The sequence below is a fragment of the Cardiocondyla obscurior genome, linkage group LG08 (genome assembly GCF_019399895.1).
Source record: "Cardiocondyla obscurior isolate alpha-2009 linkage group LG08, Cobs3.1, whole genome shotgun sequence".
NCBI classification, from domain to species: domain Eukaryota; kingdom Metazoa; phylum Arthropoda; class Insecta; order Hymenoptera; family Formicidae; genus Cardiocondyla; species Cardiocondyla obscurior.
In genome coordinates this window covers 7,260,412-7,274,308 of record NC_091871.1, presented here as the reverse complement: position 1 = coordinate 7,274,308, position 13,897 = coordinate 7,260,412, and the positions used below count along the sequence as shown (strand labels likewise).

The following is a 13,897-nucleotide window of genomic DNA, read 5'->3' as shown; positions in this document are numbered from 1 at the left end:
ATTTTTTAAACTTTTACTCTTGGATTAGGAATATTGATTGGGCTTTTTTCTTTTTTCTCGTCTTTTTGAAATAGAAAATTGTAAATGCCACTTTTGAAAAATCAGAGAATTATGCAGGTGTAGCAAAGTCGTAAAACAAACTTTAATTACCACGACCTTTATGTCGTCATAATTTTATTACGTGTATAGCCGTTATTTATATAATATATATATAAATTATAATTACGTGTTTTAATATTTTCTTTACTTTCTATGATATTTTATCAAAATTGGCCTATTAAATATATAAATATACGTTTCGCGTTTGCTACTTCCATTCAACTAACGTTGAAACGTCAATGGAAATATATCTTGACCACTCATTCAATTGGTTGCCGTCATCGGTACGTATACTTTAACAAAGATCTTCACTTGTGCAGAAATTGATATTCCAAAATGTCTTCCTCATCTGCAAAAAGAAATATTTTATTTCATTGCGTTTTATAAAACAGCACAATACCACAGTGTGAGAAATAGAGCAATCATACGTATCATGATTATATAAAGATACACTCACAGATATCATCTCTGCTATTGTTATCCAAATCACTAGTTTGCGTATGACTTTCCTCGTGCATACGCCGTCCTGCGTCATTCATCAGCGCAGCACAAGGCACAAAAATGACTCGGTTATGTATTTGACAAGATATTATATAATAATATAATACTAACGATATAATATTTCAAGAATTAGAAACGCAAATGTCCTATTTTTGGGAAGAATAAAAGGGCAATACAAACGGAAGAAGTAGAAAACATTTCATAAGAACGTTGAATTTTAAAACAAGATAAAAAAAATTCCAGAAATCTACATAAAACTCTCCACCGTCTATGCGACTATGTTGCAAATTAGAGTTGCAATAATTGGCACAGAGACTTTTGATGAAAAATATAATTATAAAATGTAATTGTAAAAAGAAAGACAGATTATCATCAAATATATTGCACTAATTGTCTGCAACATGCGCTAGACGTGGATCTTACATTACGTTGTACTTGTCTATATAAATAATTACGCACATGATAACTCGGTGGAATACAATGAAAGTTAAATGCAATCGACTCGTATGCAATTTTTCGCAAAATGTTTGTGACAAAATAAACATAAATGCATTTTCTTTATTAAAAATTAGAGATTTAGTTACTTACAATTTTCAAATTAAATTGTATTATAATCTTCGTCTATATAAAATTATTTCCATTAGTAAAATATTTTATATATTAAATAGAAAAATTGCATAATATTGAAAATTGTCAGTATAGCTTCACGATAAGCAACAAAACGATAAAATACAAACGATTTGATGTAACGCAAAAAAGTTTCCTTTGAAATAATTATTTATTTCTATCTCGTAACAAATGTATCATAAATAAAATTTGAATATATTTGGATATATGTGGATTGATATTCGTGAAACTATATTTCGAGGTTACTGTCCCGTCGTATAGTAAACACACAGTGACCATTTGCTCGCTGATTTTATACTGGCTTAACATGTTTTGCGTCTCGTGTACCGTCAACATAATATTTTAACTACTTAAAAGTGGCTTAGCATAAACGTGCCAATGCAGACAAAATTAAAGACATATTTTGTCGTTATTATTATTAATATATTAAAACCGAAAAAGATAGTTTTAACGTTTGTAATTATTTCGTGGGCTTAAATATCATTTTTATATACGACGGTAGTAATATAAACTAAGAATATACATTTCTTTTTCATCGTCGTATCGAGTCGAGTATTATTAAAGATTTCCTTTTTGTAACAGAATGCGGTAAGTGGAGTCGACATAATATAATGGCAAGGTATAAATAGAAAGAACGCATTTTGACAATATAATACGTAAAATACACTTAAAAACTTAAATAAAACATATATGAAAACTGTATATCGCTATATAAAAAATATTTGAGACAATGACGACAAACGTAACTTCTAAAAACATAAACTTGCACAAGCATCTACATAAATTACAAGTGTTCGCAGCTTTCTATACTTGCAACACTGCGTGATAAAATGGCACATTTAATATGGGAGTAATTTGATTGAATTTGAATATTGCCTATTGAATATGTACATTGAATTCCAACATGTCGTATAATATAATTGCAAAGTCTGTTTCTTTTTTCGACTCAGGTAATAGCTTTACGCAGTATAGGAATCTGTTACGCGTATAAGTTTCTAATGAGTTTACAATTGCAAACGCGATGAAATATATTTCGCATACGCTAACATTTCTTTTATTTATTTTTTCGGACAAACGTTTCCGCTTAGCCGAGATACTTTTAAAGTAATGGAGATGATTGAATTATTAGATATTTTGAAACAATATCCTTCGATTTTAAAGAAATAGCTGTCCCATTGTCGTAGATAATCCTAAAACGCAATCAATTAAATGGCATTATTAGACGTACTACATCTTTTTTCGTTATAAAAGTATAAATTACATGCATGTGCAAAGAATTCTTATAAATTCTAACAGTTTGTTCTCAGTTGATGTGAACCGTGTTATTTACACATGTTCATTTTTTGTGCTTTATATTTTGTGCGATCGTGCTACTGTAAAAGTAACGATTGCCATATAGTTACATTTGCAACGAAGCGTGCGAAATTGCGTGTAAGTATACGATAACAAATACAGGACATACGTCATGCAGAAAGACAATGGTAAAATGTTTTGTCATTATTCGGAACAATTTACCTCGATACATTCATTTTATCATGTATACAAGTTTATTCTTCTATTAATATATAATCAATATCGTAATATATACGAAAGATCTGAGCTAATATTTTATATGTATAAAACTGCTTGTATTATTAAATTATAAGTATCTTTTATATTAATTGTTTGCTACAGATATCAAAAAAAGAGAAAAAAAAAATACAAAAAAAAGTTCTATTTACGAAACGTCACCCAAAGAAACGAATAACGAAAACGAGATACGAAAATTTTATTATATTGCAAACTGTAAAGACTTGGGTTTTATTTCTTTGTTCAAGTAAAATTTTACGAGTTGTAACGTAACTCGAATCGTATTAGTGCGTATACATCGCTTCGTTATAACATGCAATGTATCTTATCAACGTAACCTCACAAAATATATTTTGCAAAGTACTGTTATGCAAGATGCAAACGAAATAAAATGCAAACGACGATATATAAAAATTTGATATAGATATATACAAATAAATGAATAAAAAAGATCTTGAAACCTCCTATTCAAATCTGTGCACGCTAGATGAAATTAGTGAATAAATACTTTGAACATTAGAAAAAGCGATAGTAACCATGCATGAATATCGGAGCGCACGATAGATTCATGACAATTACAATCAAGTAATCTCCGATTATGAAACAAAAGTACTGAAAGATCTGAGACACAAAATATTTAAAAAGAAAAAAAAGAGAGAAACAGATTTCACATTACAAGTATTTATCAGCATTAATCTTCACTTAGCAAGCATAGAGCGACGGTTTAATGTGCTTGAAAAAAATTATTTATCAAAGTATTCATCCACGTGTTTAGCTTTATGTCCCCGCGCTATATGTATCTAGCTCTTTTTTTTCTCTATGTACAACAGCTACATAACATCGACAAAGAATTCACAAGGATTTCCCATCGCAATGCGAAATGACTGTCTACTACCAGATAAGTCTTGCTGATTTTGTTGATTTCCTGATCCTGTTCCCGTTTGAACAGATTGTTCGGAACCGCTGGAACGACTGCGGCTTCCATTGGACCTCTTTCCATTCGATCCATTACCGTTGCCGGAATTTTTACTTGGCATTGACGGCACCGACGGATTATGCAGCTCCGATTCCGATGCCGAAGAACACGACTTCAAATCATGAATAGGTTCCTTACAAATGCGTTCACTACCTGCACTGCTACCACCTGTTAATGTTAATATAAATACATAATTAGTTTTATATACTTACATACACGCATATGATAATTTGCGGAATGATGTTTATATGGATGCGCTAGCTTTGGGTGTTCGCGCGCTTAGAGCGTCATTCTATTTTTCACAGATATAACGAACGACAAAAATAAAGTGACACTTTCAGCACATGATCATTCGAAGCAAACGGTCCGTATATGCTAACATACGCAACGAAAAAAATCGCTTTAAAAAATTGTAAAAAAAATAATGAATCTTTACCCGAACCACTGTGCACACTTTCTTCTCGATGATAACCATATACCGTGGGCTCATTTGTAAAATTAAATGGCATGGGACTGTAACCTGTCGCCGAATGTGGTGCATATGTTCCCGAATAAGGCATATCCCAAGCGCTTGGTGGTGGCAAGGGACTAACTGTATCATTGTCTAGTTTCATGTTACTCATAGCTGAACACAGATCACCAAATATGTAATAACATTGTTCGGAAAACGTTATCTTATTTACTGTATGTCGAATGTAGCCAGCTTTTAACATAAGCGATGCATATTTCCTGGCGTCACGTCGATCGAGAAATCCTTCCACGTGCGTGTTTAACCAGTCCACGACATCCGCGCCAATAAATGCATTCGGAATAGTAATTTTCAGCCACATTCGATCGCGTATCTCCAAGCCGGAATCAGGTCGAGCCATCGCTCGTACTATTGTCGGCATATCGGTATGAATGGTCAAGTGAAGCTCTTCCAGAGGTCCTGAATTAAAATAATCCAAAACACGTTCTTGCAATACATAAAACATCCATTTATATAATAAAATAATATAATATAAAGATTTTGTTAATTTTTACAACTACATATTAAATACGTTTAAGTATATGTTAAATTTATCGCATTGCAGCATACTTACGTTCAGTGTCTGGCAGTGTGCTAGCAAGGCTGCTCGAAGTTGAAGTTAACGTTGTGGCACTTGGTGGACGAGGTGGAAAACCTTCGCCTCGTATAGCGGCCGTATGCGCTACCCATGCACCAGGATCTATGGGACGTACCGGCTCTGTGCGAGGTATTGTAAAGTAGCCCTTTGGATTTGGGTCCCAACATTTTGCAACAACAAGTTTAATCGGTCTAAAAAGAAATTTCACTTAAACATAAATCTCATGGTTTGCTAAGAGTAAATTGTTAATAATTAAAAACGATTAAAAGTCAATTGTCATACCCTGGTTTTTGCACCACCTCGCGTAAAACTCTCACCGCTTCGTCATTGGACATGTTTTCGAAATTAATATCATTAACTTGAAGAATCATGTCACCAGGTTCTATTCGACCATCTAAAGCAACTGCTCCCCTATTTTAGGTAAGTTATAATATAGTAAACGATGGAAAATATTATTAAAATACATGAAATAACACTTTGCATTATAATACGGTTTAATAAAAAACTTTGGACGTTTAAATAAATGGTGATGCAACCAAAAGGACTACAGAATGTGCTCTGTTCTCGTGTAATTAAGTATACAGAGATTACGAATCTCTTAAACATTTTACTAAAACTATTACACACGTGTACACACGCGCGTTTATATACCAACCCTTTCATTATTGAACCGACATATATTCCACCATCTCCACCTTTGTTGCTTTGACCGACAATACTAATCCCGAGAAAATTAACAGTATCCATATTTAACGAAACAGTTATAATATTTAAAGACATTGTACTGTCAGTAATACTACTGAATGACGAAGTTCGAGACATAGGTGGTAATCTATGCCGTCGTCTTCTTTGCGGTCGACGTCGATCTGTAAGAATTTACGAATTTGGCACATGCACAAATAAAAAGAGACGGAGACTCCTCACGATATCATTCTTTTTTAAAGTAGTATCATATCATTTTTTTTCTTACCGAGAGTGCCCCTGTCAATTGTGCTACTCATATTGGTGTGTCGACCCGTTGTTGAAGTAATACGACTACTTGCGTCGTCATCGGATTCTAAAAATGTCGTAGTTTCGAGGTCTGAACTTAAAATAGACGCAGTTTCATATCCATGACCAGAGCGATGCTTTGAATGACCATTTATCCGGAGTCCTATTAAGTAATTAAGTACATTGCAAAAATGTAAAAGAAATACTACTCCTTGCTAGACGTGATTTTACACGTTGTTCGAAAATTTTATGTATAAATCTCATAATAAAAAATATTTAATTATAATTATATATTGACTTTTATAATATTATAATTAAATTAAATATTATAATTAAAATTATAAAGTAACAAATTAACAACGAAGATACAAGGCACATAACTCACCATTATATTTATTATATTTTTCATATTTTTCCGAATGATGCCTCGAACTTTTATGCAAGTGATGTCCCTGTCGACTACTTATAATACTTTCTGTTTCCGTCAACGTATCATCGTGTGAAAGCGGAGCATTCGCTCTATTACCGTGTCCAGGAGTTGCATGATCTACACGATCATGTTTTGCTTCACTATGCGCCACGGAGTCTGTACATTGAGACGCACCATCCGAAACATTGCTACCTTCAGCAGATACCAGCTGGCAAAAGTATCATTTCATTACAAACAACATATACCATGCAAAGTTAATTTTTGAGAAAAAAAAAGAGGTTACTCCAATTTCAAATTAATAACTTGATAGCACACATAATTTTATTACATTTTACAATTAAACAGGTGTTTTAAAGTCAATGGAAAAGAATTTGGGCACAGATCAAATTTATTGAAACAAAAAACAAAGTTCTATGCCTTAATTCTTTTCCATTAACTTTAGAAGACCTTGTATATTTAATCAATTAAGAAGAAGGAAACATAGATTTAAAATAATATATTTCCATTTTACTATTTCAAATAATTATTATTTAAAGAGCTTGCATTTATTACAAAATAAATATTTTAGAATCTTACCCAAGAGACAACACGGCCATTGAAACATGGCAAATGGGCATCATCATCTACTATTTCTTCTTTCACCACTCTAGAAAAATAAATATTCCCTTTCTTTTACAAAAAAAAATAATTTAATGTACTTTACAAGCATAAAAGAACATGAATAAGAAAGAAAAGAATATGAAAGATAATTTTTTGCAGCAGTACTAAATAGCAGTACTGCATGCACGTATTTTTTTTATAACTGAGAAAAAATTTTACATACATATATATCTACATCTGTCAATGTACAAGCAGAAAAATGTCAAAAGTAAATTAAACAAGTAAATTTTTTTTAAGAATAATAATGTTCAGAATGTACATCAAGTTGAACAAAGTGAGACCCAACGTAATATATCACGTAAAGTGTAACACGCCTGTGAAACAAAGGACAAAACGGAAAGTACGATTCGACGGCGGAACGTAAATGAGACTAGTTAACTAATTACCCAAAGTCATCGTCCATCGACTTGAAGAAATACTTGTAATTCGGCCGATTTAAAACATTTTTGAAATCGGCCAGGGTCACTCTTTCCGGCGATATGTTGAGTTTCACCAGATACGGCGTCTCCTCGTCGTCCATGTGATAAATGATCTTCGTCTCCTCCATCGCTGGAGCACGGTTGACAAATAAAATTTATCCGCGGTACACAAATGATACGTGACAACGAAAGGTTCCACCGACTCGGGCGATATTTTCTCAAACCAATATGGCGCGTCGTGTATCGAGCCAAAGCCCTGGTACGTAAAAAGATAGCATGTTCACGAGCCGGTGAGATGCTCGCGGAGCTCGTCGCCGAGAACGTGGTCGCGCAGCGTCACGGTTTACAGAAAGAGCACTAGCATATTACTCGCTAAAATACATGCGTAACGATTGCAGCGATGAATTAAACGTCAACATCGCCGTCAGTGCTGCGCGTTTACTTCTACAAACATATACTACATAGATTGATATAGATAAGCCGCACGCTCTTACTAAGCCATCCCAACGATCCAACCAATGAGAACGAGCCATTACATGGACTATAGCTACTTTCGTTCAAAGCCGGTTCTATCGCTTTCCATTTAGTGCCGCAGGTCGAACGAAGCCTCGGTCTGTCTTTTTTCAACGCTAGAAGAAACCGTGCGCGCGCCGCGCTGTGTGCTATTTTTTAAAAGACTCCGATTACAAGCTACGAAAAGAAAATCATGCGATTTACCAAGCTGCACGAGTTTCAGCGGAGTCGTAAAGTTCTGCCTGTGATTGTAACATAAAATAAAAAAATATTAATGTAGACATGACGATATATCACTTAATTAATTTGTGCGCGTACTCGTGACGTAAAAGGACATTTATAACACATTTCAATTCTGTGCTTTACTTTCAACCATCGTTGGTTGGAAAACTTGTAATACATGTACGATTAGAAATATTTAGCGCGTCGTGACATCGTGAGATGGCGCCTGCTGGCCTTTCGACCGGCGCCGCGTTCGGTTTCGTCAGTTCACTGCTCGGCTCAGCTGTTCGCGTTCGTCGCGTCATTACGTTCCGTTTTCTACTCGCGAGCTCCATGTCGGGGTGTTTTCGGACGTCCGTGTCGTCGTCACCGTCGGAATAGTCAGCGGAATTATCACCATGGTGCCCAGTTGTACGGTCGAGCTTAACAAGTTGATGAACGAATTAGAAATAAGCGAACTAGAGGTGAGTCTCGAAGCTCGAGCGCGCGAGCGATGCTTTTCAGGTTATGTCGTCTCGCTCGTCTTTCTTTTCACGGCTAATTGAGCTAGAAGTAAAATGCGCTTTCAACTAAACGTCGCTGCAGTCGAGAAAACTATTAATTTACTGACATTTTGCTGTTTCAGTCTCCAAATGGAGTTATAAGCGCGCAGTCTTACATGCGACTGCTGGCTATCTACCTCCATCAAAATGATCTGTGAGTGGGACTTTTATTACAATGTTAATCGTTTGGTTGTTACATACTTATTAAAGACTCGTTTCACTTTCGATAAGCTTTGTTTGACAAATATCTATACAAGTATATTAGATGTATTTTTTTGTTTGTCTGGTAAGAAGACTTATCAAAAAGTCAGGTTCAAGAATGTTATATTTTTAAATATTTACTTTGCCAATTTAATTTCGCGAAGAAATCAAGCCGAATAAAAATAGCAGTTTACATATTAAGTAATATAAGACTTTTATAATATTTTATTTGCAATTAAAAAAATGCGAAAGTCTCAAAGTTGATGCTACAAATAAATGAATATAATTTAATCAAGTGTAACAGAAGTAAAATAATAATAGTAAATGCCTAATGTATTTCTTTTTTTACTTTTTACGGCCTAACGATATAATTGCTCCTTATCGATTGGCTCACTGGAATAAATGACTTGATTGTAGATGCAACGCAAAGTATCTTTGGAAACGAATCCCTTTGGAAGTGAAAACCGCCCACGAAGAGCTCGGCCGGGTGTGGACGGTAGGACGATGCATGTGGCAACGCAAATGGCCCGCGGTTCACATTGCCCTAAACGTCGAGTGGAGCGAGGATATCAAAGACGTAATGGTAGCTCTCAAAGGTAAGTCAAGACAAAGAAAGTTACAATGATCAAACAGAGATTAATCCATATCAATGCTCAATGAATTGCAAAAGTTTGTTAAACGATGAAACGAAAATCCGATATGGGCTTTCAAACAATTGTACGGCTCCTAATAATCATTTACTGAACATATGAAACACATTCGGTATTCGAAGGGACATCGTCGCGTTAGCTATGGTAGATTGCTTTCTCTATTTAGCTGCCTGCATCTGTAGAAGCGAAGACTAAATATGTACTTTATTATAATTAACGACAATCAATTGTTATTAAACCCACCGTCTACTACACAATTAACGCTTACAACGCCAGCCGATAATCGATTATCCAAGCGGAATCTGCACAGCACATTGGAGTCACTCTTAACTCGAACTTGTACTTTGTTAAGCTGAGAAGGCTGCCCGCGTTAACGAAACCTCCCGATTTCGACCACGATTTTTCCAGAAAACGTACGAGAACGGGTGATGAGGCTGATATCGAAGGCATACTCCTCCCTGAACCTGACCACCATGGCAACGATGAGCGGAATGTCGCTGGACGAGGCGCGACAAGCCGCTATTGACCGGGGCTGGACCGTTGACGGTGCTATAGTGCAACCGCGTAAACAGATCGACGAGGAACAGTACAATCAGTCGGACAAGGTCTGCCTGACGGAGGAGCAACTGCAAAAGCTCACGCAGTTCGTCTCCTTCCTGGAGAATTGAGAGAGCGCCTCGCTTTGTTTCCCGGTCCTCGGTATGTGAACTCGGGTTACCGCGCGATCTCTATACGACGGACTCCATACATCTCTCGCAATCTCGTCTCGTAATCCTATTATATAAAGGAGGAAGTGCGCGCCAAAGGTAGCATCATCAGCGTTCGTGTTCGTAAAATAAGCATACTCTGCGAGAGAAAGGGAGAGGGCAAAGTGAAAGAGAGAACGAGAGGGGAAAAAGCGGCAGAGATAGAGACAGAGAGACTACCCACGCGGTTTGTCCGTTCGATCGGAAGGATAATTCAATGAAGCTCCTCGCAAGCGTGGAATCAACAACTATATTAATCGATAATCAGCTGTGCGTGCGAGAGGGCGGACTGGCATTTGCGGAAAGGGATCCGCATCGGCAGGGAGCCTCGCCTCTCCTTTCCTCTCTGCCGTTCCTCCGGCGGAGCGGCCCTCTCCTCCGCCGGATCTTATGAAAATACACGGCGTTCACAACCGTTCGCGTCGCTGTAATTATCAAAGTGGATCGCCGCAGTAAGAATCGCGCAGGTAGCTGTTAACGTTCCTCGCGGACGACGACGTACCTCTGTCTTTCCGACGCGGACATGCGAACGATATTACGCGTGGATTCTTCGTAGCGTATTTTTCAATCGATTTTGAACGAGAAAGAAGAGGGAAAAAAAAAAGAAAAAAAAAAAGAATTATTGAAACTGTGTCGAGCGGCGTGCCCTGCTGGATTTTGATAAAGTGTGTATTATAGCAGCAAGTGAGTGTTCGCATTTGTTTCTTTCTCCCGCTTACCGACCGCATTATTATCCTCATGCAACTCTCCTCCTCTCACATCATTACTTCCGAGAGAACCATTCGTAGAGTACGTCGAAAATGTATTTCAGAGATAGATACGAATGTTACGGATTCGTAATCGACCGCTGTTTTTTTTTCCCCGTCGAAATAAGCCGACTATTCGTTTATTCTTCATAATTTTTTTACACGTAGCTGTTATCGTTCATCAATTTTGTTACATTCGTTATTAAAATATATTTAGTGGAAGCGATTAATTTCAGTTAACTCAGTCGATTCTTCGTCTCCCGTTAGAATTTGTTTGTCAAAAAAAAAAAAAATAAAGGCTAAGCGTACAATGAAACTAAAATGGATCAAGTTCAAATTTTACAAGCTTGCCCAAGAAGTTTTAAAGTCCTCGGTCAGAGAGGGATTCCCCCAGTATTTTAGAAAGAGCGAGTGCATATCGAGAGGAGCAATGATTCCCTGCGAATCGATTTCTGGGCGGCCCAACCCGCCGGCATCGTTGCACACGGGTTGCGTCGCCGATCGCGCGCGGTTGTTACGCAATCCTATGGGTATTCTCGAGGAGACCTGCAGCGGGCAGGTAGCTCGCGGTCTCTCGCCGCTACTCCGGGACGCTTGCTCTTTTTTTTTTTTTTTTCGGGCTCCACCGACACTCTAGAAAGTTGTTACACCAGTATCGCTAGTCCTACACACGCGCGTGTCCGCTAATCCGCGCCTCGCCCGCACCGTCTCTCTACAAAGTGCTGAAAAGTTACATGTGTACCTTCGCCGCCGAGATGCTTGAAGCACCTTTCGTTGCGGGCCCCGGTTCCCCCTACGAATTTATCGCCGCACAAATTAAAGCTAATAGCGGCCGATTAGCATTAGATAAACCTGCCTGGGACACGTTAATATTAATATATTTAAATGGACACCCTTTGGAAACGATTTACACCGAGAGTTTCGGAAGGCTTGCAGCTTCGGGGAACTTTTTTACATCCTCATTAAAAATGGATGTATTAACATCACGCTTCCACGTGACTTTATTAATTGAATCCGTTGACCGTGGAAATTATGTCAAGGATTTAAACACGAGAAAAAAAAAAAACCCATCGTGGGTAAGAAGAGTTTATTTATTTACGCACGATTAAAAAATGATTATCATTTTTCTTTAGACGAACAGTTATCCGCGTTTAATTAAACACGCTCTCAAATTAATTATTTAATTAAATGTAATTTTAATGTAAATAAAATTATGAAGATTATTTGATGAAAATTTTATGCGAATTATTAGCTTTACGGTGCTACGAAATTTTTTTTATAACGAGGAAATTCGCCAAACGATTTTTAAATTACACGTGCAGCTTTTCTGCGATTTCTGATACACGGGGAAAATTTTATACTTAAATTTACTGCTATGACACCGTAGTGATTCTGGATATAAATTTTTTTTTTCCCCTGCGCGATGCTTTATTCAGATTTTCATCTGCGGTTTCACGGATTGGAGGACCGAGGAACGTGAGAATTGCCATGGAGATCAGCCACGTTCGTTTCTACTCGCAGAAACGATTGTTTCGATCTCTGTTGATCGCGCCGCGGTACACCATTCGATTCAACCGCGCCGGGATCGCGAATATTTCGCGAGGAATATGCATGCTAACGAGAGAAGTTGAAACGCTCTCGTCGACGCTTGTTGAATTCGTTTCTATTATGCGGAATAGAATGCATATCATGCTGTGTACCCTCCGGAGTCACGAAGGTGAAAGCTTTTGTAACGCCTTTTTTTTTTTTTTTTTTTTTCAGAACAGATCGAGATACAGAGAATTTTTTTTTATCACTTCGAGTGGCGAAGAAAAATAATTTTTTGTTTAAAATAATATCAAGTCATCTATTATATTAAAAACTAAAATGTTTTTTAAATATTGCGTAATCTGAGACGAGCTCTTGTACGTTTTGACGAGGAAAAATTTATTAGCAAAGATTCAACTGCAAAGTCGCGAGGATAAAAATTTTAAACGGAAAAAAACTCCTGCCGATATTATATGCAAAATTCCCGGGACCGCTTCCTCCTCTCGGGAAGCGTCTCCAGGAAGTAGTTAAACCTTGCCCGATCGATGTATCTCGATCCCAGGCGTCGTAAGCTAATTTTCGCGCGTTAATTCCGACGTGTGGGAATGCTCGCAGAAAAGCGTTCAACCTGTCGATCGCGCCGGAGAAGGAAGGCGTGTTCCCACGCGAGCACTTGTACCTAACGTGTCTACGTACGAAGGCCTGTTCTAAACCTAAACGCGCCGTTCCGCGTCGAAGGTACGCGCGAATCGACGCAACAATCGGCATCGAAAAAAAGGCACTTTCCGCGGGTCAGCGGGGGGTTGAAAGGCGCTGGCGCAGGCCGCGAAGGCTCGCTCGAAACCTAAACGCGCCGCGTCGGGTACGCGCGAATCGACGCAATAATCGGTATCGAAAAAGGTTTCCCCCGCAGGGGGATGTGGTCCCGGACGCGAGGGCCCCGATGACGGGGCCCGACCCGAAGCCCTCGCTCGTTGTACCTGTTTCCACGAGGCCGTGCTCTCGCGTGCGCGCCTTCTCGCGCCGCTCGCTGAATAATGCAGATTCATCCGGCGAGATGATTGCATCGCGATATCGCGCCGATACTTCTTTTTCGCCTCGATCCCGACGGGAGGAGCAAGGCGGGGAGGAACGATCACGCGAGCCGGCCTCGCGCTCCGGGACGCTGCCGACGGCGGATACCTCGTCTGCGCTTCGTGCGATCGTCGAACGTTCCGCGTCTCTATCGGTCTTCGTTAACCTTTCAGCGGGACCCCTCGCTCGCGGATCCCGGGGGGAGGGAATTTGTCTTGGCCACGTCTCGCCAGCTGATTGAGTTGCGTCTTCGATTTAGCACGGCCGTAGAAGAGACGAACGCGCATCGATAATTTTCA

The 13,897-nt window shown here is 38.3% G+C and overlaps 2 protein-coding genes across 4 annotated transcripts; one reads left to right on the top strand and one right to left on the bottom strand.

The window, feature by feature from the left end:
- Positions 1 to 141: 141 nt before the first annotated feature.
- On the bottom strand, positions 142 to 7,856 carry Dsh (Segment polarity protein dishevelled). 3 transcript variants are annotated; one of them, XR_011546047.1, is made up of 11 exons: positions 7,345 to 7,855; positions 6,875 to 6,944; positions 6,254 to 6,506; positions 5,849 to 6,031; positions 5,534 to 5,744; positions 5,161 to 5,289; positions 4,855 to 5,069; positions 4,209 to 4,700; positions 3,692 to 3,940; positions 557 to 2,417; positions 142 to 448 (listed from the first exon to the last, which is right to left on the bottom strand). XR_011546047.1 is itself a non-coding variant. In XM_070660090.1 (11 exons), the coding sequence occupies exons 1-11, from the start codon at positions 7,503 to 7,505 to the stop codon at positions 408 to 410; spliced, it is 2,073 nt and encodes a 690-aa protein (XP_070516191.1). In that variant the 5' UTR covers positions 7,506 to 7,856; the 3' UTR covers positions 142 to 407. The 3 variants fall into 3 exon arrangements, 2 of the variants coding, with proteins under 2 accessions (XP_070516191.1, XP_070516192.1); XM_070660090.1 differs by having other exon boundaries at positions 557 to 625; positions 7,345 to 7,856; XM_070660091.1 differs by having other exon boundaries at positions 142 to 2,417.
- Positions 7,857 to 8,296: 440 nt separating this feature from the next.
- Csn8 (COP9 signalosome subunit 8) lies at positions 8,297 to 10,935 on the top strand. Its single transcript, XM_070660109.1, has 4 exons — positions 8,297 to 8,576; positions 8,738 to 8,808; positions 9,273 to 9,451; positions 9,914 to 10,935. Exons 1-4 carry the CDS (start codon positions 8,511 to 8,513, stop codon positions 10,171 to 10,173), a joined length of 576 nt encoding a protein of 191 aa, XP_070516210.1. The 5' UTR covers positions 8,297 to 8,510; the 3' UTR covers positions 10,174 to 10,935.
- The last annotated feature ends 2,962 nt before the right edge of the window (positions 10,936 to 13,897 follow it).

Coding starts and splice junctions, on each gene's coding strand:
- Dsh (XM_070660090.1), bottom strand. CDS start 7,505: ATGGAGGAGACGAAGATCATTTATCACATGGACGACGAGGAGACGCCG. Junction 6,032..6,253: donor AAAATATAATAAATATAATG/GTGAGTTATGTG, acceptor ATTACTTAATAG/GACTCCGGATAAATGGTCAT. Junction 5,745..5,848: donor AATTGACAGGGGCACTCTCG/GTAAGAAAAAAA, acceptor AAATTCTTACAG/ATCGACGTCGACCGCAAAGA.
- Csn8 (XM_070660109.1), top strand. CDS start 8,511: ATGGTGCCCAGTTGTACGGTCGAGCTTAACAAGTTGATGAACGAATTA. Junction 8,577..8,737: donor TAGAAATAAGCGAACTAGAG/GTGAGTCTCGAA, acceptor TTGCTGTTTCAG/TCTCCAAATGGAGTTATAAG. Junction 9,452..9,913: donor CGTAATGGTAGCTCTCAAAG/GTAAGTCAAGAC, acceptor CGATTTTTCCAG/AAAACGTACGAGAACGGGTG.